General features: G+C 49.9%; 2 protein-coding genes across 2 annotated transcripts; both read right to left on the reverse strand.

Moving 5' to 3' along the window:
• Nucleotides 1-216: 216 nt before the first annotated feature.
• IBSP (integrin binding sialoprotein) lies at nucleotides 217-3752 on the reverse strand. Its single transcript, XM_054295972.1, has 6 exons — nucleotides 3699-3752; nucleotides 3570-3620; nucleotides 3379-3450; nucleotides 3141-3194; nucleotides 1079-1180; nucleotides 217-783 (listed from the first exon to the last, which is right to left on the reverse strand). Exons 1-6 carry the CDS (start codon nucleotides 3750-3752, stop codon nucleotides 217-219), a joined length of 900 nt encoding a protein of 299 aa, XP_054151947.1.
• Nucleotides 3753-13965: 10213 nt separating this feature from the next.
• LOC128950867 (dentin matrix acidic phosphoprotein 1-like) lies at nucleotides 13966-16265 on the reverse strand. Its single transcript, XM_054295867.1, has 4 exons — nucleotides 16191-16265; nucleotides 16050-16091; nucleotides 15340-15594; nucleotides 13966-15213 (listed from the first exon to the last, which is right to left on the reverse strand). The coding sequence occupies exons 1-4, from the start codon at nucleotides 16242-16244 to the stop codon at nucleotides 13966-13968; spliced, it is 1599 nt and encodes a 532-aa protein (XP_054151842.1). The 5' UTR covers nucleotides 16245-16265.
• Between the last annotated feature and the right edge of the window lie 9661 nt (nucleotides 16266-25926).

Here is a 25926-nt window from a genome sequence, read left to right on the forward strand (position 1 = left end):
CCAACAAGCTCAGTTCAGTTGCTTTATTTCATTTCATTTCATTTCATTTCATTTCACTTTGCAAGATACAAAAAAAAAGCCTGGGATGGAGCCAGGGATGCAGCCTGTGCATGACAAGCTGCCTGGCATCCCCTCTGGCATGTGGTGGCTCCAGGGAGCCTTGGAATGCACCTTCCTGAGTGGCTGGGGCTGACAGGGACAGCACCAGGGCTGTGTTCACTGGCTGTAGTAGTAATCCTGGCCGTACACGTCGTACCCGTGCCCTTTGTAGTAGCCGTACTCATCCTCATAGGCGCGGTAGCTGTCCCCACGTGCGTACTCATCCTGTTCCTCGTACCCACCCTCAGTGGTGCCCTCGTCCCCCCGGCCGTGGTCCCTGGCTGTCACATCATACTCCCACAGCTCCCCAGCTGTGGTGGCATCTGTGGTGACATCTGTGGGTCCCACATCATCCATAGTGGTCGCCTGTATCAGACCCTCTTCGTTGGTGGTGCTTGCAATGGTGGTAGCTTCAGCTTCTTCCTCCTCCTCTTCTTCCTCTTCTTCTTCCTCCTCCTCTTCCTCCTCTTCCTCAGCTTCACCAGTGCCCTCCTCAGCCACCGCAGTGCCATTGCCATGAGGTCCAATACTCTCTGTGGTATTGGTGCTTGTGCCATTGACACCGTTCTCATTCTCATCTACTTCTTCTTCCTCCTCTTCCTCCTCATTCTCATCACTGTCTTCATTTTCAGAGTCTTCCCCCTTGCTGGCAGTTCTCTGCCTGATCCTTTGGCAGTCCTTGCCCTGGCAGAGGGAAGACAGCACAGCATAACTTGGATGTCAGGAGCTTGCACCTCCATGTGGAAAGGGGAAGGTATGGGCGCAGCTGAGCATTCCCCCACACCTTTCATGGCAGGGCTGTCTTTTTGGGGTACCCTTTCCAACCCCAAGTTAATGTCCAGAGCTTTGTCCAGTTATAGGTATTTCCACAGCAACCCCCCAAGCAGAAACAGGGTGCAGGGTATCCCATGGGTACAAGCAAACATGCAATGAACATCCCCCTCCCCGTGGGTGCTCCCTCTATCTCCCCAAACCGCACCTGCTGGGGGGATGGGATGTCTCCTCCCAGTGCAGCTTGACAGTCCTCAGGGGCTGCTCCAGCAGGGTGTCCAGCTGCCTTGGTTCCAGCATAAAATGGCCCCTGCAAGGACAGGGACAGGACAGGGCAGGGGTTCAGCAGCTGGAGTGGAGCGCAGGCCCCTCCGCAGCGAGGAGGATACAGTGCATCCACACAGAGCGTTTGGGCATCGCTCCGAGTTCCCTGCTTTCTCATGGCTCTTGTTCCAGGCTGAAATGTAGAGGCTGCAGCAGGGCAGATGGAGCTGTGCAATTACGCGGTGGTGGCTGGAGTCTGATGTTCCCATTCTGGCTCCAAGTTTTGCTTTGCAAAGCATCTAAAGGTTTTCTTCTGAAGTTACCTCCTCAGTTTCCAGTAAACAAAGAAAGCCACAGGCACACTACACGCGAACACACTGCATGCCATGTGTGGATGGTCAGTGAGAGTGTGATGGCTCAAAGCCAGGTGTGAGCCCAAACCCACCAGCAATCAGCCACCAGCAACACTCGGCCCCAGAGATCAGCAGCAGAGCGGGGCTCTCAGTGGGGTGCACGGCTGAAAAAAGGGTAAGGAATAACCCAAATGCAAACAGAGCCTAAGCAGACACTGAGGAACTGGTAGGGCAATTCACTCAGGGCCCAGCCTGGGAGGTGGAGCTGGTTGGCACCAGCACATGGGCCCAGCCATGGCAGGGAGACCTGAGGTCAGTGTCATCGCTGCCCTGGGCAATCTCTGCTGCTCACACGCCAAGACCAAGGACACCTACCCTGGCATTTTGGGCCATGTCAGACCTTGAAATACAGGTGCAGGTGCTGGCAGAGAAAATCCAGGCTGCTCTCCTCTCCAGCAGGAGAGCCATCAAATTGCACAGTGCAGCCAGCTGTGCCAGTGGAAGTGATGCTCCCTATATAGCAGCTTTTTGCAAACCGATATGCTTTATAATGCTTTTTACATAATTGACCTTGGGGCCTATCAGCATGATTCATCTTGCTGACCACCCTGCCAGTGAAGGCACATCCTTGCATGAGAGCAGCCACTGCTCTGGTGCCCTCAAAATGAAAAGGGCAGACCTAAAGAGCAGCCACATTCCTGCATACCAGTTACTTTCTTCCTGAGAAATGAAATTCCACCTTTTGCTGCCCATCCTACTGCTCAAATTTATCCTTAGAGATTGCAGTGGTAGGGGAGAGAAACAGCTAAAGTGGGGCAAATTGCAGGGAGGCGCCAGAGCTGGCACAGGGGCCACCCCATGCTATATCCCAAGCCCTGACAGGCCTCCAAGGCAGGGTTTAAAACCAGACTCCCTGCTTTCATTAAATAATTTTTTTAAAAAGGAAAAAATAAAAGACTTGATTAAGCATGACACACAGGATTCTAAGCATACCAGGTCCTTATTTCAAAGCACCTATGTGCCTGAGACCACTGAACTATTTTTGAGCATTTGCAACCCAATAAGGCACAAAAGATCTTTGTAATCCCTTACATTTAATTTTGGACCTGGGTTGCTCTCACAGCTCCAGAGGTGTCCAAGCTCACACTGATCCAGCAGACAGGAGCAGCTTTACCATCTGACTGATACAAATTTGACTTTCCCAATACAGCATCAGTTTGTGTCACTCCACAGACACACATGCAGAGCATAACTGGGTTTTCCATAGGGGTATTCTCAGTGTTACAGGGGTAACAGATCCTGAAGGACAAAGGTAAGAGGAGTTCCTAAGAGCACCCTCTTCCTTGTGTGAACCTCCCTGATTCTGTCCTTTGGCCTATCCTGCTCCTTTCTGATCCACTGGAAATGGAAACCCAGAGAATTTGTCTCAGGGTTGTTTGGTGCAACCCCTGCTCAGGAAGAAAAAGGAAAGCAAAAGGAAAATATCGACAAAAAAAGTAAAATAAGGTCCAGAGTAGAAAATCCAGTTGTATCCAGAGTGCAAGCCTGTGGGAAGTCAGTGACCACAAATGCTGATGAGCAGAGACTACAAAACCAAAGAAAGTTCCCAAATTCCCGTATTTGTTTTGCAGACTGCTGGTTTGCCATACTCACCCCCTCTTCCTCCTCCTCCGAGCCATCCCCCTCTTCCTCAGATGAGTCACTACCCTAAGAGGAAAAACCAAGTTGGAGGCCGGTGGGTGGGTTCCCAGTGGTGTCACAAGTACAATGTTCTGTGCCCAGGCCCGTAGACCATGCCAACAGGGCACAGACCATGCCCCCATCTCATTTGGGCCAAAATCTCTGCATTTGGAGGGCAGCAAAGCAGCAGCAACCCCTCGGAACCACCCACCTGGTACCGTCGCTGTGAGGGATACACGTAGATGTATCTGTACAGGTAATGCCGGTGCCGGCTCTTGAAAACCTACCAGGAGAAGGAGGGGCAAAATCCCATCAGTCTGGGGCCTTGGGTACAGGAGCCACCAAAATGTGCTCTTCCTCAAGATCAGCCCTGTGTGGGACTAGGCACAGGGGAGACCCTACCGCATTCTCTTCTGAGTCATCCAGCTTGGGTTGCCGCAGCCAGTTCTTGACCTGGGGGAAAGGGTGAGTTGGTACGTGCCCCACACCAGCCCTGGCAAGGCCAGGGGTCCCCTCTCAGCTGGCACTCACCGAGAAGGTGCACGCCATTCCCACCAGGCAGACAAACACCAGGACACTCCTCATGGCTGCTGTCTCTAGGAACACTGAAACACATTGAGGGCTTGCTTTTCAGCTAGAAAGCACCAACACCACTCCAAACCATCCACGTGTCTGTGTCCACATGGGTGACTTGGGAGAAAAAAGGCTGACCTCCAGCCTTCCTTGGTGAGGTCACCCAACCCCTCCATAGAGCCAATTCTTTCTTTTTCTTCTTTTTTTTTTTAAAGATCTGCCTCAACTTCCATTAATACATTTTGTTTTTTCTAGAAGCCACAATATACCAGAAAAGCAAGTTTCCCCATGTAGTGAACTCAAAGCTTTCCTGGAGAAGGATGACTTATTCCTGTTTGCCCATTGCCCTCAAGGGAGGGGAGAAAGCCAAGCCCCACTGGAGATGCAACAGGAGCAGCTGGGAGCACTGCCCACTGTGGCCGCCCTTCCACAGCTCCAAGACCTGCTTGGGCTTTGCCCAGGAAGCAGTTGCTCCTGGGAATTACACCACAGACAGTGTAACCTCACTGAGGAAAAACAAACAAGCAAACAAATAATGGAAGTAATTGGCTTCACAGGCTGCCATTGGTAAAAACAGCAGTGGCAAGGCACCAATGCAAAGAGCCCCCCACAGGCACAGCTGGAGGGGATTTAGCTCTAGGCAGGTCTGAGCTGCACACCCAAAGCACCAAAACACAGCCTGCCCTCGTGCATCAAGGAGAAAGGAGCACACCCAACCGTTTCCAGCATCACCCCAGCCTTCCCCCAGGGAACAATGCTTCCAGCATCCCCCTGAGCTCAGTCAGGCTTTCTCCTACCCTTCCTCTGCCTAAACCCAGTATCAGCTGTGCTTGTAGGGAATTGTTATTACATTTATCTGTGCTTGAAGTTTCCCTAGTTTTGCTTAATTCAGGCTATAAAACAGGTGTCCACAAGTTTCTCTGACCTTGCAGCAAGGCTCTGGATGCTCATCCCCTCTACCCAAGCACTTCATGAAGCCACAGATCCAGAAAAAGACTAAAAGCAGCACCCCAATCCTGCCAGCAAGCTGACCCTCCCATCTCCCTGCAAAAAGCAGACATCAATGCACAACCCAAGGGAGAAAAGCAGCAGCGAGCTTACCCTGCCCCAGCACTGAGAGCTAACCATGGAGTCAGCCGGCACAGATTTCCTCCCACTGCTGCCCTGCTGGGATATAAGGCCTGGCTTTGCCCCCCCCCAAGCCAGTCACCGCCCTGCCCAGAGTGACGCCAGCCCTCCAGCATGCACCAAAACCCCTCCAAAACTTCAACGCTGGCAGATTTGGTGCACAAACATAGCACCCCACGCCGCTGCCAAACCCAGAGAGGCTTGCACTGCGCCACTTAATTGAGGGTCTGGCCTCAGATGTGCGGCTGGGAGGCCGAGGGTATAATAACACTCTGGGTTTTAATTAAAATAAATATTGGGAAATATGTTGCTGGGGGGTGTCCACCTCCCTTTTTGAGAAATCCTGTCACTGTTTTTTCAAGTAGACAAAAAGACCAACCTCAAAAGCCCAGCCCCACAGCCACTTGTGCAGAGCTGTTAGACCAAAAAAAAGCTAAATAAAAAAAAAAAATCCCTCTCCAGGATGCCTGCAGAGGCCTTGGTAAGGGAAGGGAAAGAAAAGGGGACTCAGATACAGGTGTCACTCAGTGCCCCTTTGAGAGCCATTTCCACCACAGTGTGGCTACAAAATGCAGGTCTGCTTTGTTTCTAATGCCCTGCAAACTACGCAGACCCACACAGGGGCCAGCCAAGTCCCCTGCTCTCAAAAATCAGGCATTGCTCAGCTGAAATCTGTGTATGTCCCCAGCAAAGCAGAATAACTTCCTGGGAGTGGGGGGGAAATGAAAAAACCCCACCCACACGTGCCCTCAAATCACACTGTGGATCTTGGTGACAGGATACAGCAAGTGGATGCCACCCCCCACACCCACCTCTACAGGGATGTCTTCTCTCCTTTACCTATATTTATCATTTCCTGCTTGGATTTTATCCACCCAGCTCTCCAGTGCACCTCTGCTCCCTCTTTCCCAGATTTTTCTTGTACTCCTCAGCAAAGGCCCCTAAGCTCCTGCACATCTGGGCTGCAGCAGTTCAGGGATTGACTATTCACCAAGTGCAACTTTGCTTTCCACAGTGGCAAGGAGAGCTGCAACTCCCACTTGATGCTTTCAGACTGACAGCACCAGGAGAAGGAAGAGAGGTGCTGAAAAATAAATGCCTTCAGGCAGATCTGTAATGGTCAGCTTAGCCAGTGGTAAAACTATGGTTATTTAGGACAGAAAAATCCACTTTGCCATGAAATGCCTGAGTGTTTCTTCTCAAAACTAGGGGCAAAGCCAGCCTCAGCTACACGCAGGGGAGCCCATCATTGACAGGTTCATGGTGGGGAGTTGATAATTGCTGATGGAGCACTACACACATAAGTTGTTTCTGAGGAGGGAGAGGTCCCCCACAGCCCCCCAATGGTCCAACACCCCTGGCAGCAGACCATGCCACATGCCCACCATGCAACCCCCTGGGGCTGCAGGGCACAGCTGCCCCATGGGCTTCAAAGCCCCTTTTGTGACTGTGAAGAGTCCTAATTATAAGGCAGGCCTGTAGCTGGCTGTGGCTTTCAGCTGACGCCTTGTGCCAGGAAAAGCCACGCAAAAAAACCAACCCAAGAAGAACCTCAAACAAAACAAAATAAAACAACAAAACTAAACAAAACAAAACAAAAACCCATGAAAACACCTCAGCCATGTAGTTCTTCGGTGCCAATGCAGCAGCCTCTGACAAAAATAGAGATCAGCATTTGTGAGGATGAGGATTCCCATGTCCCCCCCAGCTCCATGGGGCTGCAGCAGCTGGAGGGGCTGCCCTGCTAGGCATTCAGGGCAGAGATAGATAGCCCTGCCTTCCATTGTCCCCTGCTGTCCTAAGCTGCCTGGCCTTGAGCTTAAAGGAAAGCAGTGAGCAAAGTGCCTGGCTTTGAGCTTAAAATTTCAGCAGGGCTTGGGAACAGGGAGTCCTGGTGGGAGGTGATTTTTAATGTAATTAAAGGGCTTCTACTCCAGGCTGCTTAAAAAAAATATGGAAAACTGACTATAAAAACACACGTTTCACCCAAGATCCCTAAAAAACACCAGGATAATTAACGTGTGCTGAAGTGCCTTGTGCAGCCAGCACCTATGTTTAGCTCCTGGAGCGAGTGCTGCCCAGGCAGGCTACCAGCAGCAGCAACCTCAATGGCACCATGGAGGAAAACCAGCCAGGAACTCAGCCAGCACATCCTAATGTTTCCATTTGAAATTTATTTTCTATTACTACTTTAAAATCACCACATGGCAGGTGTGGAGCATTGGTCTCAATGCTTTTGCAAGAACTCCGTCCCGCCAAGATGGCAGGGCTCGGAGTGATCACCCTTTTGTCTGAGAGGAATCTGTTATTAAAAGTGAATACAGGCTTTGAAAGCTTTATGAAATGATATCATCTTGCTGGAAACAAAACATAGAACAGCTTATCTGCCTCCAAAGGATGGGGTTTTAACCAAAGTGGTCCAGTGGAAGGCGGGATTTGCACCAGCCGCTGGCTGCAGCTTTGTGCTGCAGCTTGCACCCAGCAAGGGCACCCTGTACAGTTTGGGTGTACTTACTTGCCTGAGCCCCTGAGGATCTCAGGGTCAGAGTGTCCCTGTCTGGCTCAGGCTGACATGGCTCCTAAGTCCAAATTTAGTTATTATTTTTGCAGAGCGGTAAATGAGCAGAGCAGAGTGCTCCTGCCCTGCCCGGCACTGCAGGGCTGAGGCCACACCGTCCTATTTCCATGCCCTGAAGCTATTCTGAAAGGAAACCTCAGAGACAAAAATAAGTAAAGAAAACAAAACCAGAAGGACACTTTGAGCATGGTGGGAAGAGACAAAGGTGCTGCTGCTGCCAGGGTAAGGGGCACCCCTGTGTTGCCCTGATTTTTTAATATTTTCTAAGCCTTCTGATTTTTACATTCTTGTAGCAAACTTGCTCACACACTTTCTGTAAATAACTTATTGTTTTGCATTCTTTTATGGAAGAAGAGAAATTTGATAGACTGTTAGTTTGTCCAGTGTCATTGGGGGGGGGGGGGGGGGGGTGGCACTTTCACCCTCCAATCCACTGTCACTTTTAGAAACTGATAAATGCTAAAGTCAGAAAATAAACTTCCCTTTTGTTCACCTTGAGAGCAGCGGTGTGTGCGTTCATGTTGTTTCGTGTCCTACAGTGACACGCCTGCCCTGCAGCTCAGCGGCCAGGGCACCCCCAAAACCTGTATAGGAGGCACCTGAGAGCTTGCCCTGGCTTCCAGCTCTCCTCACATACTGTCAGGGACAGGAGTGTGTGTACCATGGTCACCAGCTGGGGAGAGAAGTGATGAGAAAGAAGAGGGAGCAACAGAATAAGAATAAAGAATGCCTCTCTTTCTCCTTACCTCTCAGAGCACAAACACAAATGCAAACCAGCATCAACTGCACACATAACTCATTATTCTTTTGCCAACAGCCAATTTTAGAATAAAAGCGTGAGGGAAGAATATCTAAAATGCGCCTTGTATCAGTCTCCATTATCAGTACGCAAACTTTATATATTGGCCTTCTGCAACTGAACATTTCACATGATTTTCCTTTTTCTCTGAGCAGAAAGCAGAAAAAGGAAATTAATTCTATTTTGTGGCAAAATGCAGGCCAGGAGTAGCTCTGTAATGTGAGCACTTTGAAGCACCCTGAGCTCTGGGAACCAACCCCAGCAAATCACTGAGGCTAGGTTGCAGCATTATCGCAAATCCCAGACTTGCCACCACCCAGGCCCTCACGTGTTTGAGCATTATCTGTGTATTGGATCTCCTCTCTTTGTTTGTTTTTCTTTTTTTCAGGAACAACAAACTCCTCATCAGCCAGAGCAAGTTACCAGGTCTGGTTCCCCCAGCTGTCTCTGCCTCCATCCATGTGAGAGCTCTCAAACACATTCTCAGGAGAAAAAGCCAAATAACCCTCCCAAAAACTCTTATTTTCAGAAGGCAAGCAGGAGGGTAGCCTCTGTTCATTGCAGAAGTAACAACCAACCCCCTGCACATTCAGCTCAGGAACTGAGCTCTCTAACAAAGTTAAATCAGCATCCCTGGACCTCCAGGCATCTGAAAGGCATGGAAGCACACTGCGTCTGTGCTGTGCTGGTGATGGCTCCTACCTCCCTGTCACTGCATACACTGCTCTAACTTGGTAAAACCCCTGAGTATGGCATTAAAAAGGCCCCACTTGCAGCAGAGGCAGTGTGCTGTGTGTATCAACAGGAACTGCTGCTCTTGAACTGGTTATTTGTTATTGTGTACACACATGAATTGCAGAAGAGTGATGTATGTCTCCACATATCACAGAATCACAGAATGCTCTGGATTGGAAGGGACCTTAAATCTCATCTAGTCCCAATCCCCTGCCATGGGCAGGGACATCTCCCACCAGACCAGGTTGCTTAAAACCCCATCCAAACTGGCCTAAATACATAGAGAAGTACATGCCTTCTGCAAAAAGTACCTTGACACTCAGGCACTCATTTCCCTTTTTTAAAAGCTGTCTTTACAAAGTTTTCACACTGTCATAAAACTGGTTTTTATTCTACAGGTGAAACAACATCAGGTCAAGGACAGAAAGGGCAGATCTTGCCTTGGCCCTCCAGGTGCAGTTGCAGCCCCTGTGTTCAGTAACCTGATGCCTTCTGCTAAAATACAACAGCTCTTTGCAGCTTTGCATTTCAGGAAGCAGGAAAAAACTGACCTGCAAACCACTTGCTCGCTCTGAAGGTTTCCATCGTGAATTTGAGGAGTGCAGTATGAGAGGATTTAAGGTTTCCATCATGAGCTGGGGGAATGCAATACAGGTGGATGCTAACACTTACGCTTTACTTGTACCATCCTGTGGTGCCTGGCTTCTTGGGGCAGTGCTGGGGGAACCACAAAATTCCCAAGACATGGCTAAGCCAGGGATGGGAAAGTTATTTGCCATCAAAGTGCATGGCAGTAAAGAGAGCTGGAAGAAAATTTTCCTTTGAGCATTCAAAAGGTTTGTAACATTTTGGGGTTTCACTGAGGTCAAAAGCTGTTTTCCCACGTCTGGCATATTTCTTTTGTTCAGATTGATGGCCTCAGTGATTCCGTCAGAGGTTTTTCCTCCCCATTGAAAAGGGCAGAGAAACGCAATCAAACTCTCCTGGCCGCACTGTGTGCTTGGAGAGGAGTGGTTCCCACAACAGAATTACATCCCAGGGGGCACGGACCAGACAACCCCATCAGACCTGAAGGGAGCCTACAAGGAAGAGGAAGAGAAGTTTCTTACAAGGGCATGTAGTGACAAGACAAGGAGAGGGTGACTTCAGACTGAGAAAGAGAAGGTTTAGATTCAATACTAGGAAGAAATTCTCTGCTGTGAGGGTGGGGAGGCCCTGGAACAGGTTTCTCAGAGAAGCAGTAGGTGCCCCGTCCCTGGAAGTGTTCAAGACCAGGTTGGATGGGGCTCTGAGAAACCTGGTCTAGTGTCCCTGCCCATGGCAGGGGGGTTGAATTGAGATGGTGTTTAAGGTCCCTTCCAACCAAGATCATTCTGTGATTCTATCAATATTTCTTTCACAGATATTCCCATTTTGCTAAACATAAACACAGGCCAAGAAAAAGCCTGCGGCCAGCTGTGGAACTCAGATCACCATGCGAAGCCCAGGAAATTTGTCTGCACTCTCAAAAAAGCCACTGCTGGATGGAGAGGTGGCCTGCAAGTGCATGGGTCTCTCTGTTTCTCCCATCAAATCCAGGAAAATAATGGGGTTGGATAAGTACAGCTTGTATGCCGTGGCTGCCCCAAGTTCAGCTGCCACAGCCAGGCTCAGCACTGCTGCCTCCCACCACTTCAGCCACCAGCTACTTATTTAAAATAGAATTTTTTCTTCTTAGAATTAAAAAAAAAAAAAAAAAACCAAAAAACTAAAAAAAACAAAAAAAAAAACAAGACAAGAAACCTTTATTTTAAGGTTATGCAAACTCATGTTTTCAAAAACCCAAATGGATCCAAAAATACCTGCTTTAACCCCCAATGCTGATTTCTGGGTAAATTGCTGCATTCAGCTCTGGAGGCCACCCCCACTGCACAAAGAACGTCATGTGGGTGGATAATAAAAGCATAGATTGACGTGGGCATTTTTTAGCCCTGCCTAACCCATCAGGAAAACTGAATCTGACAACTTCATCACATAATCATCCTGAAACTGGAGGCAGGAATATCTCCAGCGATGGCACAGCCTGTGGCTGACCTTCCCAGCTGCTTATCCTGGCAGCCCAGCAGCAAAGAGCAGGAGTTTCCCCCTGCAATGCTTACAGTGCACAGACACGCGGCACAAAAACCGAATACATAAACTCCTAAAAATCCCTTTAAATCCTCTCAAAGAGCATCTTTTGGTCACACTCCTTCCACCCATCCAAAACTTCACCCTGTGAAATCCTGCCCTTTCAGATGTCAAGCAGGGTGGTCCTGCTTATACACAGATGAACAGCATTTGATAGGGATAGTCCAATAACCCCAGTGTCCCCCAAAACCTTGCAGATGTCCTTGGCAGGTTCTGGGCAAATCCCTGCGTGAGCCCAACATGAGCCGCTCCTCCCTGAGGCCAAGTGGGAGGTTTTCCCAGAGAAGGGCAGTGCCCAGGAGGGATGGTCCCGTGGGAAGCTGTCCTGGCAGGACCAGCAGGCAGCAGTCAGCCCTGGCACCGGCTCCCTGGCTTTTGGGGAGCAGCCAGCCAGCGGGAGGCAAGTTTTGGGCGCTGCTGGCCAGGACACGGCTGTAGTGGCAGCATGTCCCCAGGAGCACACAGCCGGATACCCTGGGCCCTGTTGGCAAGGCACTCGTGCCTCCCGCCCACACTAAACCCAAATCAATCCAGTTTTTCTCTCCATGCATGAAGTGAGGAGGACAGGGACACGCAGTCCCCTGCCCCGCTGTGCCAGGCTGCTGTGCACCCCAGCACCACTCCCACAAGGATGAAGATGGACACAGGGTCATCGACAAATTTGCAAGAAGCGGTTTCACCCCTCTCCTGACACGTTTCCACTGTGCTTCTCGCAGGCTGAGCTCACTGCAGAGCTGCACGCCTCTTCCTGGAGGGATCCCAAAAAACCTGCTCCATCCCCACCGCCACCAGCTGTCGCTATGTGACCATCACCTCCGACGGCCCCGGGGTGTGACCCAGCCGTGTGACACAGGGGGCACCAGAGCGTGGCCCTGCCTGGACAGCAGCACCGCTTGCTGGCCGCGGGAGGGCTCCCAGCCCTGCCTGCCCCGCAGCAGCTGCAAACACTCATTGCTACAACTCTAAACTGCAGCGACAGGGATGTGACCCGCACCGAACACAAGATAGCCATTGCTGTCATTCACCCCAGTGGTGGAGCTGCACTCCGGAATTTTGGTGCTCATGACCCTGACAGGCATCACTGCCATCACAGTATCCCCAGCTATTCACACAACTGATGTGAGAGGTCCAAAAAATAAGGGCCAGGTCACAGCTGAGGTATTCACAGTGAAGTGGGGACTAGTGGGATGAAGGGTCAGGAAAGAGGCTCCTTCCCAAGACAGCAGCATGGGGAAGCCACAAGTTTCAGAGCTGATCTCATATAGAAGCAGAAAAAGGTTTTCACAGGGTGAATATTAAAACACAATTTCCATAAAAACCACTAGTTGTTCAGCTCCCAGCCTTCAAGTGGTGGAAACAGCCTACAAATTAAGTGTGGTTGTGCTATAAGTAGCAGAAAAAGATTTCAGTTTTTTACTGGTTCTTGAATTTGGTTCTGCAATGCTCAGACATGAGACCTGAGAGCTGAAGGGAATGTACCCACTCACCCTGGCCCCTTGGGGACTGTCCCCTGCAGAGCCACAACTCCATGCTGTAAAACTGCACAGTGACACAACGGCCGAGGCTTCAGTTTCAGCATCGAAACCCACATTGTACTGCTTGTCTTGCACATGTGAACAAGGAAGAAGAGCCTGGGTGGCATTTATAATAATGTGAGTTTAAATAACATGTTGTTTATTTGCTGATAGGAGGGAAAAACCAACCAAAGGTCACACAGGGTAAAACAGGCCTTACTCATGGTAACACCTTTACCTTGCTCACCTGCATCTCTGCTGCAGGGAACTGGTACCAGGCGCCACCATGGGCACACAAAGCCAGTGGACCAGAAGAGTCCTCACGGCCTGGGACCTTTCCAGCACCTCAGGAAGAGCAGCACAACCCTTGCTCACATTGCAGGAGGTGATGGCCCTAATACAGCAAAGCCTCAGGCCCAGCTCACTGGGGTCATCAGCCAGATTTTCCACTGCACTGCAGGTCCACCAAGGGGCAGGGGTGGCCTTTGGGGCACCTGGAAATAGAGGGAGTGGGAACACCCTCAGCTTTTGCTTTCCCCCTCCTCCCGGCATGCTGTGGCTCTCCACACAAATATCCTGCCCTTTGCTTCCCGCTCCTTCTGGTCCAGACCCAAACTGCAGACTCTGGCACACCCAGGAGAAAAAAAACAGCAACACCTCAAACCACACTACAGTGGAGTTTGGTGGTTTTAATAATGATTAAAGAAATCAACAGGGTATATTTCAGCTTTGAAATACAAGTGCAAAAAGGATACAGTATAATGTTTTCTGTACATTTCTTACAAAATAATAAAAATATTACATACATCCCATCCTGAAGTAGTACTTCACACCCTGCTGTGCCCATGCACCCCACGTGCACACCAGCTGTAGCTTTTCCTTTTTATGTGCTGGACATAGAGTTAATGGAAAGCGCCAACTGGAGTCTGGGTAGGTAAACACAAGGAGTGAACACAGGGACCTGCCCAGCATGCCCAGAAGTGCCAAGCCACCACTGTGCCCCTGGGGCAATTGGGCAGCATCACCCTGCTGACCCTCACAGCTCTCAGCTGCTCTCCAGTTTGATACAGAAAATACCCTTTCTTGCTGTGGTTCGGTGTTCTCCCTGTGCCTGGCAAGCCTTTCATTCATTCCCTGTGTAGCATGCCCAGGCCTAGCCCTGGCAAACCTGGCTCCATTTTAACCACAGCATTAACCAGTCCACTTTAACCACTTCTTGAGAAGAAGTCAACCAGGCTATATGGCAAATAAATTAACCCCTCCTCCCCCCACACCCCTGATGCCGCTGAGGTCCCGGGGCACAGGTCAGTACCCATCCTGGCAGTCATTGTCATCATAGTCAGCAGCAGGTCTGCGCCGGAGGGCGCCCAGCTGCTGCTTGTGGGCCCCGCTCTCCAGGCTCTGCAGGGAGCTGTCGTCCCCGTGGCTGCTGGACTCATGAGTGGCATCCTCCTGGGAGTGGCTCTCTCCCTCATCCTCATCTTCCTGGGACTCGCTGTTGTCGCTCTCTGCGGACCTGCTGTCCTCACCTGTGTTGTCCTCTGGGCTGCTGTTATCCTCTGGCACCTCTGGGCTCTCAGCTGATGTGCTTGGCACAGAGTCATTCTCATCCTCCTCCGACTCCTCCACAGTTTCCTCTGTGGAATGGCTCTGGTCATCATCATCTTCCCTGGACTTGCTCAGTTCAGTCTCTTCTTCCCTGGACTCACTGTCAGGTGTGGACAGCACACTCCTGTCCTCAGCAGAATCCCAGTCCTCCTCACCTTCCCAGGTTTGACTGTTGCTGTGCTCATTCAAGGTTCTCACCACCTCTGGGGTCTGCCCTGGCACTTCATCTGACTGCTCCGCCGTGGTCTCCCTGGACTCACTGTCCTCATCTTCCCTGGAGGGGCTGTCCTCCCCATCCCCATCCCCATCCTCCCTGGAGTGGCTGGAGCTTTTTTCCTCTGACTGGCTGTCAACAGGCTCTTCTGACTGACTGTTGTTCTCCACAGATGGGCTGTCTTCTTCAGAGTCCCCATCCTCCACCTCGGGGGATCTGCTGTCACCCTCCTCCCAGCGGTGGGAGCCAGCCCCCTGGGCACTCTCCCCACTGTTCCCCAGAGCGTGGGGGCCAGTGTGGCGCATCCTGTAGCTGCTGCCTGGGCTGTCAAAGACAGAGGGATCATCTCCCTGCATGGCTTCGTCCTGGAAGTCATAGCTCTCCTCCTGGCTGCTGCTGCTGGCCCCTCTGTGCCTGTAGGTGTGCCCATAGTTCCTGTAGCGTCGGTGGTCTGCCCCAGTGCTCTCGCTGCTGCTGCTGCTGCTGCTGTGCCCCACTCCAGCCCCGGCATCCCCACGGCCAGCATCGTGCTCGTGTTCCCCTGCCCCATCAGCGCCAGCCCCATAGGTAGGGCCTTCACCCCTCTCTTCTTGCCCATTGGCATCGAAGGTGTCGTCCCCACTGTCATCCTCCTCGTCCAGGAACCCGCCACCATGGGAGGGAAACGCGTTGGCTCTGGCACCGTAGTGGTCTCCGTTGTCAGCATCTTCAGTGTCACGGGCATCCACCTCCTATGGAGGTGACAAACAGATGAATGCAAAGCCAGGCACAGCCTTGACCGATGCCAGCTTTGGGGCCAAGGGAGCATTTCTGGCAGAACAAAACATTCCTCTCCACTCACTCACTCACTCACTCACCAGGAAACCAAGGTCATTCCCATTGTGGGCACTCATGTCTTCATGGTCCACCTGGTTCATGTGCTGAGCCTGCCCAACTTGGCCTCCCACATCTTGGCCACTGAGCTCATCCAGCTCCTCACGCACGGCATTCCCACCTGCCAGGTCCCTGGCAAGTGCATTTTCCCCTGTCTCTGGATTGGCAGGATGATGTCTGCCATCCCCACCATCTAGGCGGTTGCCCAGCTTGTCAATGTAATCTTCATTTGCGGTATCCTGGAGGCAAAACATGACATGGTGCTTTTGGTTTATTAAACACCAACCACAGTACTTTTACTGCTGCTGCTGCAGGGCCTCACTCCCAAGCCTTGCAAGAGCTCAAGTCTTTTCTATTACTTGCACCTCAGCCCTTTATTTATTTCTGCAGATACAAAATAAAATGCTAGCCACCAGCAAAAGGGCAGCCCAGAAAAGCCCAAGCTGGGCTATTTCAGGGCCAGCACAGCAAAAGGTGTCAGGTGAACTAGGAACTTTTACAGGGAGGCAAGTCAAAACAGGGTGAAACCAACCCAGCTTGAAAAGACTGAGCAGACAGACAAAGCTCAAAGACCCATAGAAGCAGCAGATCCCTCCTAGGTTCCTGGTGCCAGGACTGCCCAGAGCTGGCTCCCCATCCCAGACTTGCTCCCTGAGGGGCTGCTCCCTGTGGGACAGCAGCACCTGTGGCTTACCTCCTGCAGGGCGCTGGGGTGGGAGGGTTCATGGCCAGGCACCTAAACACATCCAGGAGACATTTGATCAGTGATCAGTGTGCCTTGGCCGGGCAAAACCAAGGGGTTTGGGGTGGGAGTGTCAGTCCAGGGTGTACTTACAGGGTAAGCACAGGCCACAGCCCATAGGAGCAGCACCAGGAATGCAGCCCTCATGTCAGTCGTGGTCCCTGCAGCTGCAACAAGGAATGAAATATTTGCAGGCTCGAGCAAAGCCTTTGCATGTGACTCTGGCTGGAATCTGGTCCCACAAAGCCCTCCCAAATCACAGTGCTCAGCCTGGCATGTCATCAAACAAGCCAGGGATTTGTTCTTGTGCCACCTCCTGGCACCTCCTGCGCAGAAAACTCCCTTTAGTTTGGGGTTTGAAATACCCAGCCATGTACTGGCAGATTTTTTGTCTGAGCATCATTAAGAAGCAGGAAAGCTCTCCTGAGTTTCCTGTTCCCATAGTAATGTCACCACCCAGCTGAGCTCAGTGGTTGTGACAGGAGCCTATGCCTCAGATGGGCAGCACTGTGAGACCATGGGCTGCAGACCTGCACCTCCCCCTGGAGTGGTCCCCACAGCCTCATAAAATCTCCTACTTCCAAAGTGGAGCATCCCAATGACATAATGCCACAGAGAGCTGCAGCCCCAGAGCCCTCTGGGTGGGCGCCCCAGCAGCACTGCTGCCTGGCAGGCAGATAAAGCAGTGGGGGCTTTCCTCCAGCTCTGCTCTCATTTTCCAAGCATTTTCTTTAAGCCCAGCCCAGCACCTCTTCCTTTGGGATACACTAACCACACTGAACATCACCCCGCACCCAAAACATGCTGGAAAGAGCACACTTCTGACTTCTTCCCTGACAAAGCAACACCTACATCCCAGATGATAATCCTCCTGCTTTCAACCAAAACTTGTGAGGAAATCTTCAACCCCCTTTTTCAAACATTGCCATTTTCCCTCCAGGCCATGCCAGATCAACCCAAAGAAACCAAGACCTTTACCTCAAGGTGTGATGCACGCGTCCGTCTGCTGTGGTGCTGGGGAAGGGATGAGCTGGCTGTCTGTGTTGGAATGCTCCAGGCTGTGTGTCCCAGTGTGCCAGGGCAGGCATTTAACTGCTGGTCAGTGCCAGCCCCGGGCCGGGGGCAGCCAATGGCACCAGCGGGCAGCGCTGCTGCGCCTGGAGGTGTCACCAGGAACTGGCCTCCCACACTTCCTCTGGCCTCTGCCATGACGCCGGCCCTAAAAAAGCTCCTTGTGGTTGCAGGATGATGGGATGGGAGGGCAGTTAATGACAGACTGTGCTGGCCCTGTGTTTTGACTGCTAAATTTATCCCATTCACACACTTCCCTCCATGACACACGCAAACAACTACAGCGTCACCCACGCCAAGCATTGGACCCCATCCCAGGGATGATGTCCTCCCAACCTGTGCAACCTAACCTTGGGAGCAGAGCTTGCCCTGTGCCATGGGCCAGGGTGCTGAAACACACAGGGACCATTTCCCTGCCAGGTCTCAGCCCTGTTCTGTACCTTGGGGCAGGAGCACAAAACCACCCTAGAAAGAGAGTACTCATCTTATTTTCATGCCCACACAGGTGCTTGTACCAGGGAGAAGGGAAATACTCAATAAGAAGAGTACAGGGAGCATCACTCACACTGCACTGAGTGTAGCATTCCAGGGCTCCTTCCAGCTGCTGGACAGGGAGGGGATGCTACCTCTGCTCTGGAAAACTCAGACCACAATATGTGCCATGGGGACATGGACAGGGTTGCAGCTTTGCTGACATTCACAGTAGATGCTGGCACTGTGAAATAAATGACTGAAGGAAACTTGGGCAGGGTTGGGATTAAGCCAGGGCTCTGTAAACTGCAGGTTATCTGAATTAGCTCAGGCTGTAGAAAACAGCATCCAGATGGCATGCCTCGTGCTGGACAGAGCATCTTGTGAAACCAGACATGTCAGTCTGCTGCTGGGTGTAATTTCATCCTCACAATCTCCTGCTGTTCTCCCCCTCATTAACAGCCCACAGTCCATGTGTGTCTGTCCTGTGAGGACTACAAGGTGCTGAATGTGATGAGTATAATTTTTCTTCTTCCTCCTGCGCCCCATGCAGGGAAGTGCCAGTGCCACTGTGGCCCCCCTGCTTTTCCCACAGTCCCTTGGCCTCAAGATGGTCACCATCAAGCCTCTCATTCCTGTGCCCATACCTTCAGCAGATGTTTTCCCTCTTCTTCCCCACCTGACCCCTGCTGCAGATACCATGGGATGTATTTTCCTTTTGACCTGTGTCAAAATTATACCCCTGTCCCCAGCCAGTTATGAGTTCATGTTACCAACCTTTTTTAAGCACGTCCAACAATTACCATGTTTTGTCTTTTTTTTTTTTTTTTATGCCAAACCTGCATTTAACTTAGCCCCCAAAGATCTGGTGGTGCCTCACATCCAGGTGCTGCAGTTTAAGAAAGAGATAAACACCAAGCTCTGCATGCCCGGATCTTTTATAGCACATGCCACCCATTGCCCCACCAGCCACTACCCCAAGGTCACTTCCCTCCTTTGCAAAGGCCCTGAAACACCAGCACACCCAACAATGCTCACTGACAGCACACTGACCCGACCCACACCCCTGTAATCTCCAATAGCCCTGGCTCCATCAATGAGGTGTGCACCCCAAATCCCTTCCAGAGATCATCCTACAGCATTAGCCAGATTGCCCAAGCAGACCTGCCTGTGTTTTTCAAGGAAAGGAAACCCCAGCCCACATATTGCAACCTTACCATTAACCTTATAAAGAAAAAATGATGTTAAGGATTATTATTGTTACATCAAAGGCGAGAGATGGATTGAGGAGGGGAGCAGCAGCTGTCTGTTGGGTGTTTTAAATGCCACTGGGCATTTCCACAAGCCCTACCCTACCAAGATGCTCAGGCCCTGGAAGGAAGATGGGGGAAGCCTGACCAGGCTACAGTTTGCACCCTCAGACTACCAGGGAGTATGTGGCCAAGTCAGAAACTAGAAAACTGGCAGGGCTGGTATGAAGATGCAGGAATATCACTCCTCTGTTTGAGAGTCTGGACTGTGTAGGGTTCATGAGAACAGAGGAAAGAAATGAGTGCAGACAGCAGGAGGAATAAGAGACACCAAAGCCAAAGGACTAGCTGGCACTACAGCCAGCCAGCTGGCAGAGGAAGAACAGAACAGCTGCTCTCCCCCACTGATCAGCTCAGCATCAAAACCTCAAGAACTAAATAGTGTTGAAAAAAACACTGTTTTCTCTTTTTTTTTTCCAGTCCAGGGTACTTTAATAATATTAATGTTGCTGGTGCACTTCTCTCCTGAGTAAACTTAAGGATTTTGACAGCAGCATCAAAAGGAAAAGGTTCAATGAATGAGGGGAGTAGGGAAGACTAGGATGAGAGCAGGACCCAAGACACATGTCCTCAGCACTCAACCAAACACTCAGCACCACCTCCTACCTTATGATCAGATCCAAATCCAAATCTCTTTCCCCCACACTTTCTGGTGACAGGTGTTATAACACAGTTTCATTTTGTTACCTGAGTAAACATTGTCTGCCATTCACAGCATTAGCATGACACAGAGCCCAGTAGCTAATGATGACATTTTAGGTGTTTGAAGAGCAACACTGATATTCCAACTCCTTCTGGGAGCAAGTCCCATAGCTGCAAATGCTGTGACTTGGAACTACCAGCATGTTTGTCACAACACAGAGCCATGCACAGGCTTGATTTCTTCTAAGCCTCTAAAATTTGCTACTTCTCCTTGCTGGAAAAGAACATCTCACAGGAGCCAGAGTCCAGGGGCCCTGAAATACAGACACACACAAGGCACCTGCTAATGCTAGACCTCTGCATAAAACCAACAGCCCTCTCCCCTGGTGTCCTATCAGCACAGGAGTAGGATCATTAACCCTATTCCATGTCCACCATGGAGTTTCCTCTACAGCCAGAGAAAAAAGGCACTTTAAAGGCACCAGTCATTTGCTCTATTTCAGGCACCTATTTCAGACATCATAGATTGTTTAAAGTCTCTGTGACACTGTCGAAGGGAGCTCCCAACCTTATCCTACTCACAAGATGCACCATGCCCTTTCCCAAAACCTATCCAACCTGTGCCAGCCTCACACTCTATATATGTCTATTTATAGCATTTTTCTACCATCCTGCTCTGAGCAATGACCTCCAGCAAAACCAGCCTATCGCCCCGATGGTCTGTTGGGACAAAGTCCCACAGGTGTTGTACCTGCTCTGTGCCACTTTTGCCAAAGCAAAACACGTGGAGCAATAACTGCTATCCACATCATGCCCACTGCAGCTGGAGCTCATGGCTGGACAAGTGCTTTGTGCCATCCCTCCCAGATGTGTGTGACTGGATTGTCAGGTTCTATAAATCTATATTCATCCATCAACTTGGCTGAATTCACTGATTTGAGGCTGTGACTTCATCAGGTGTGGATAAGGATGTCTCATTTCTGCCTGGCCACTTTCAGATCCAACACACCTTCCTGCACACAGGCACTGCTGCATCTTGCTGCCCTCAGTCAAAACAAGGGCAGGGACAGATGCTCAGCTCTGCCTCACAGCAGGGACCTGTTCTGACAGTGCTGGCACAGCCACCAGGTAGCTCCAGTGACACTGGGCTGTCAATAGCTCAGCACTGACAGCAGTAATCATAGAGACACTGGAAGGTAATTGCAACTCCTAACATCTCACTCAGAGTACAATATCTTTTACAATCACTTCCTGCTCACAATTCAACCCCTTGGGAGGTCGGAGCAGTAAGTGTTTGTCAATCACAAGCTGGAAGTGGAACAATAACGCAGCCTTAATATGAAAAGCTTTCTGCAGTTTTCACCCTGTGCTTGCTCCCATCCAACTGGAATTGCAAAGATCTGGAAAGCAGCATAGTGTCAGTGTTCTCAGGAAGGAAAACACAGCAGCAATCAGGGGCCAGCCTTGCCCCTGATCACATCAGGGTGACATAGGGGCAGTTGTGCTGTTTGTGCAGGTTGGGTATGTGTCTGCCTCCTGAGTCACAGCACCCTGATTCCTTGTTGGAGGGGAAAAAAACACCAGAAGGAAACGACCGGTGGAAATGACTGTACGACTGTAGGCACTGCAGGAGTGCAAACAGGTAATGTGGAGGCACAAGGTGCCCAGAGGGAGCAGAGAAGCCAGGACAGGGGGGCAGCTCGAGGGATGAAGATGTCTGTATGGAGAGCCAGACCCTCCTGGAGAGCAGTCAGGAGTCCTCTGATTCCTGTACTGTCATTATGGCTCACTCGGGCTAAATTTGTTGCTGCTCGGTGTAGCTGGACAGGCAGCGCTACCACAGTCCCCTGGGAGCCTGGAAAAACTGACACCATCAGTGCAGCTCTGAGCAGGAGATCATCAGCAATTTGGCTCATACCTTCAAGGACATTTGAATCCTCAAAATCCTAAAAACTTTAAAAAAATAATATAAGGAACCAAAAAAAAAAAAAAACCAAAGCCAACCAAACAAAAAAAGGCAAAAAAACCAAACACAAAAAAAAAAAACACCAAAACACCACCACCAAAAAATACCAAACCTGAAACACCTCACTACCGAAACCCAAGCAATGCCAAACAACTCACAGAGCCAGAGAAGTCTCAACTAATACAACCTCAGAAAATAAAAGCATAGCACATCACACATCTCGTGACTTTCATTTGGTTCACAATCTAACTTTTTATTAACTATTATTATGTGAGTGCTGTACTCACATCTTCCACAATATTCCATATTGCACAAAGGTCTATGCAACAAAAATCCCATAGAAGTTACTCTATACAGGAATCTACATGTTAATGATAAACTTCTTTTCAGCAAGGAACAAGTATTAAATCCAAGGAGATGTTTCTTGGTTTTCCGTGGTTCCTAAAAAGGTCATTAAATACTGTGGGGAGGGGCAGGCCAAGCTTAAGCAGTATAAGCATGTTCTGAATATGAGAGCAACAAAGAAAAATCTGGAATTGCTTACTGGATGTTGCTTTCCTGAAAACAGTATGTGGGATTGTTGGTGACAAACCTGTATCAGCATTCAGCCAGCAGCCAAAACGCTGGTGTGCATTTCCCAGTGAAGCTGGGCACAGCTGACTCCAGCACCTTAAAATACAGCAAAGGAACATCACCATGGCAACTGACAGCAGCCACCCCTGATCCTGAGGCAGGGATCTGCATTTCTGCTCCACTTTCACAGGGACTGCAGTAGGAATTGAAGCTGATTGCTTTTAACACCTACATTCATGAGATCTTCAACTTACTCTCTCAGTAGTCAATTCACCCAATTTAGATACCAGTCACAAAGGCTGGATCCAGCCTTCACTCTTCCATGATGACTTTAACACTCTTCATTGTTTGATTTACCAATAAATAAAACTTCCTAACCATTCCCCCAGCCCCCCAGGTTGTTCTTTGTAATTTCATACCAATCACCTTCAATGAGCAGCTGTAAATGACAGATGAATTCTTACACAACTCATTCACACTCTGTTAAACTTCCAGTAGAATTCAATGGTATACCTCAAAGCAGCTGCATATGTGTGATTGCACATGACAGTCAATACCTTTTGACTCAGTCTAGTTCCTCTTCACTATTTCTGCTGGAATACTCTCTCATTACTGGTAGTTTTTTTCTGAACACTGAATGCACAAAAGATTATTGCACAAGAGATTAGGAGCAGGAATCTTTAAAAAAAGCTTATAAGAAATGAATACTGGGTAAGCATTGACTCTCGTGCACAGAATTTGATTTTGCATAACCAGTCACAAACAAAAATATGTGAAAATATGTTTGATCTGCAAGCAGGGAAGACTGATGCAAACAAATGAGAGCAAGGTGCTGAATGGGGAAGCACGGTTGAGAACATGTGCTGCCTCTTCCCTACCTTCATGGTCCCACAGCAGGAGCAGGAACACAAAGCTCCCCTCCAACTTTTTTTAGTAACTTCAGGGCTTCAGTTATTGACAAAACCTTTCCTGAGGGTTTCTAGTATTTCTGACTCCTGACATATCTGCAAATTCCAGCACTGTCTGCTCCAGTCACGTACGTAACTCGTAACTGTGCTGTGGGGGCAGCCCTGCTCTGCCCAGATGTAATTACATGGTACACTTTGTGGCTTTCTACGAGGAAGTAGCATCACCACCTCTGTCTTCCACCAGGCTCCTCCCCAGAACCAACCCAAATGGGAATGCAAAGCCATGAAAGGACTTCCTTTGTCTGTCCAACCACACAGGACCGCTGGAAGTATCACCCCAGCTTATGTGCCAGGGCATCCTTTTACCTTCAGCAGGGTCCTGGCACTCCTTATTGAAGAAATCAGGCCAGAATCACAAAAGCTGATCCATCTCATCCATAATCCTCTCAACACTGTGGGCTTAAGCACTTCACTACCCAGCCCACACCCAAATCTTGCCCATGCCCACAGCCATCATCTCTTCACATGACTAATGTGCTCCAGCAGGTAAGCTCAAATCTTTCCGTTCCCTCCAACTGAAAAATAAATAGAATAAAGGGAGGTTTCAGTTTGATTCACTTCCCCCCTTTCTTTTTCCTTTCAACAAAACCAAAACCCAAAACAAAGCCGTGTGAGCTAGCTGAGCATTAGTGCACTCAAAGAGACATCATCAAACCCCACTCAGGTTGTGGTATTTTCCAGAAAAGCCACTTCCCATTAACAAACCCAGCCCTTGTTGTGCTGTACCAGGACAGACCCACCGCCAACACGGGGCTAATAGTCATGATTCCATCACAGTGGTGCAGCACAGGGAAATGCTCCATGGTGGAGGTGTGGGATGCAGCACAGGGGGGCTGACATGTGGGAGCAAGAGCTGGGCATGGGCTAGGCTCTGCAGACCCCAGAGTGATGCACAGCTCACCAGAACTTGGGTTGAAATTTCTGCCTTTAGGGGATAACAAAGAAACTGGAAAATATATAGTATTATGGAGAATTTTAAATGTAGAAATATTCCAAGTTATTATCCTTTCTTTCCTTTTCTGTAATGATTAGGTTCTGAAATGAAGTGGCCATGGAGATCTTGCTCTACATAATGTGGGGTGCTGCTGACAGGCTGTTCTTTAATGGCTGTGGACCTCAGGAGATGAATTTCTGGGGCAAAGCAGGCAACAGCCAGGGATCTCTATAAGGTGACACTTCCACACAAGTGCTTGGCCTGCTCCCAGTTTGGGTCCTGCTTCCTTCTGAGCACAGGGAGACAGGCACCCATGCCCACACATGGGGAGAAGGTACAGCATGCTTTTCCTTCCCACTACCTCATCCCATGGCAAAACTATAATTTGATTCCTCTCTCCTCAGCTATTTTTGGATTTCTCAGCACTGAAATTAGCATAACTCATACAGACAGGAAGTTGTTGCTACAGCACTAGAGAAGGGTGCTTGGAAATGAAAACCAGTCTTTGATCGCCCATCTCATTGCCCCTCTGCTCCCCTCTCCCCAGTACAAATCCCTGAGTGACCCCAAAAAGGCATTAGAACTGCAGTGAAAGCCACCAGCCACTCCACCACGGATATTTATCTCCCCTCAGTGTCCTGTTCCCTTCTTGTTTAGTAAATTTTGTTTTGATATAAACACCTCTTCAAATACCTTTCCCATCAGAAAACTGAAACGTGCTGGTTGTGGATTGCCTTCTAAAACTGCTCTCATCAGGTCATTCACAAGTGGTATTTTTAAACCCCTGGCTGGCTGAACAACAGACATTACAGACATTACAGACATTACACCCACTCACCCACAGCCCCGTTTCTGTCTTTCGAGAGGCTGTGAGACATCACACACGCAGATGGCAGGTTTGATAGCAGCCTGACCTTTGTGCTGGCATGAATAACACACTCTCCTCAGTATTTATTTCTATTTGAGGAACAGGCAGTTGCATGGAGTTGAGGATGCACGAAGCAAGGTGAAAAACCTGAGGGAAGAGGGGGGCAATCACCCAGAAACTGGGGACACAATGCCATGGGGAGGGTACCAAAAGTCTCCTGTGCCCTGAAAATCCTAAAAGCAGATTTCAGATTCAGGGAAATGCCTAGCTGCCTATAGCCAAGCCAAAATGCCCCAAGGGCTGCTGTCCCCAAGCTCCCAGGGGTGAGGGAAGCTCTCTGAAATGTTGACTTGGAAACAGGGTAAGAAAGGCCAAGGAGCAGGAAAGGCTCGTTTAGCTGTACAAAATCACACTTGGGTTTTTCTGATTCCTGAGGAAGACAGGCCCAGCATTAGAGCTGAAACAAGTCACACACTTTAAGGAATATCAGCAGAACCAGGACCATGACAGGAGAGGATGACACTCCACTAAGACCATGCTGTTCCTGAAATAACAAGGAACAGATTAATTGCAGTCTTTCACAATCCTTGTCTTCTTATGGCCCAAGGCTTTCTGCGTGTCACAGAATCACTAAGGTTGGAAAAGACCTCAGCAACCATCAAGTCCAACCCGTGACCAAATACCACCATGCCAACCAGACCATGGCACCAAGTGCCACACCCATTCCTTCCATAAACAGCTCCAGTGATGGTGACTCCACCATGTCCCTGGGCAGCCCACTCTAATGTCCAATCACCCTTTCTTGTGAATAAATTCTTCCTAATTTACAACCTAAACCTCCCCTGGCCCAGCTGGAGGCAGCTTCTTGTCCTGTCACTGGTTGCTGGGGAGAAGAGACTGCCCTCCACCTGGCTATACCCTCCTTTCAGGCAGTTGTTGAGACTGATAAGGTTTCCCTTGAGCCTCCTTTTGTCCAGGCTAAACACCCCCAGCTCCCTCAGCCATTCCTCAACAGACTTGTGCTCC

This window comes from Melozone crissalis, unplaced genomic scaffold (genome assembly GCF_028551555.1).
Source record: "Melozone crissalis strain CALT ecotype California unplaced genomic scaffold, PUWL_Pcris_2 ptg000006l_1, whole genome shotgun sequence".
NCBI classification, from domain to species: domain Eukaryota; kingdom Metazoa; phylum Chordata; class Aves; order Passeriformes; family Passerellidae; genus Melozone; species Melozone crissalis.

Bases quoted from the DNA above. Each gene is read 5' to 3' on its own strand.
- IBSP (XM_054295972.1), bottom strand. From the start codon at position 3,752: ATGAGGAGTGTCCTGGTGTTTGTCTGCCTGGTGGGAATGGCGTGCACC. The intron at 3,621-3,698 runs GTGAGTGCCAGC...CCTTTCCCCCAG, and splicing joins GAATGGCGTGCACCTTCTCG to GTCAAGAACTGGCTGCGGCA. The intron at 1,181-3,140 runs GTGAGTATGGCA...CTGTCCTTGCAG, and splicing joins CGGAGGAGGAGGAAGAGGGG to GGGCCATTTTATGCTGGAAC.
- LOC128950867 (XM_054295867.1), bottom strand. From the start codon at position 16,244: ATGAGGGCTGCATTCCTGGTGCTGCTCCTATGGGCTGTGGCCTGTGCT. The intron at 15,595-16,049 runs GTAAGCCACAGG...TTTTGCCTCCAG, and splicing joins ACCCCAGCGCCCTGCAGGAG to GATACCGCAAATGAAGATTA. The intron at 15,214-15,339 runs GTGAGTGAGTGA...TCACCTCCATAG, and splicing joins GGAATGACCTTGGTTTCCTG to GAGGTGGATGCCCGTGACAC.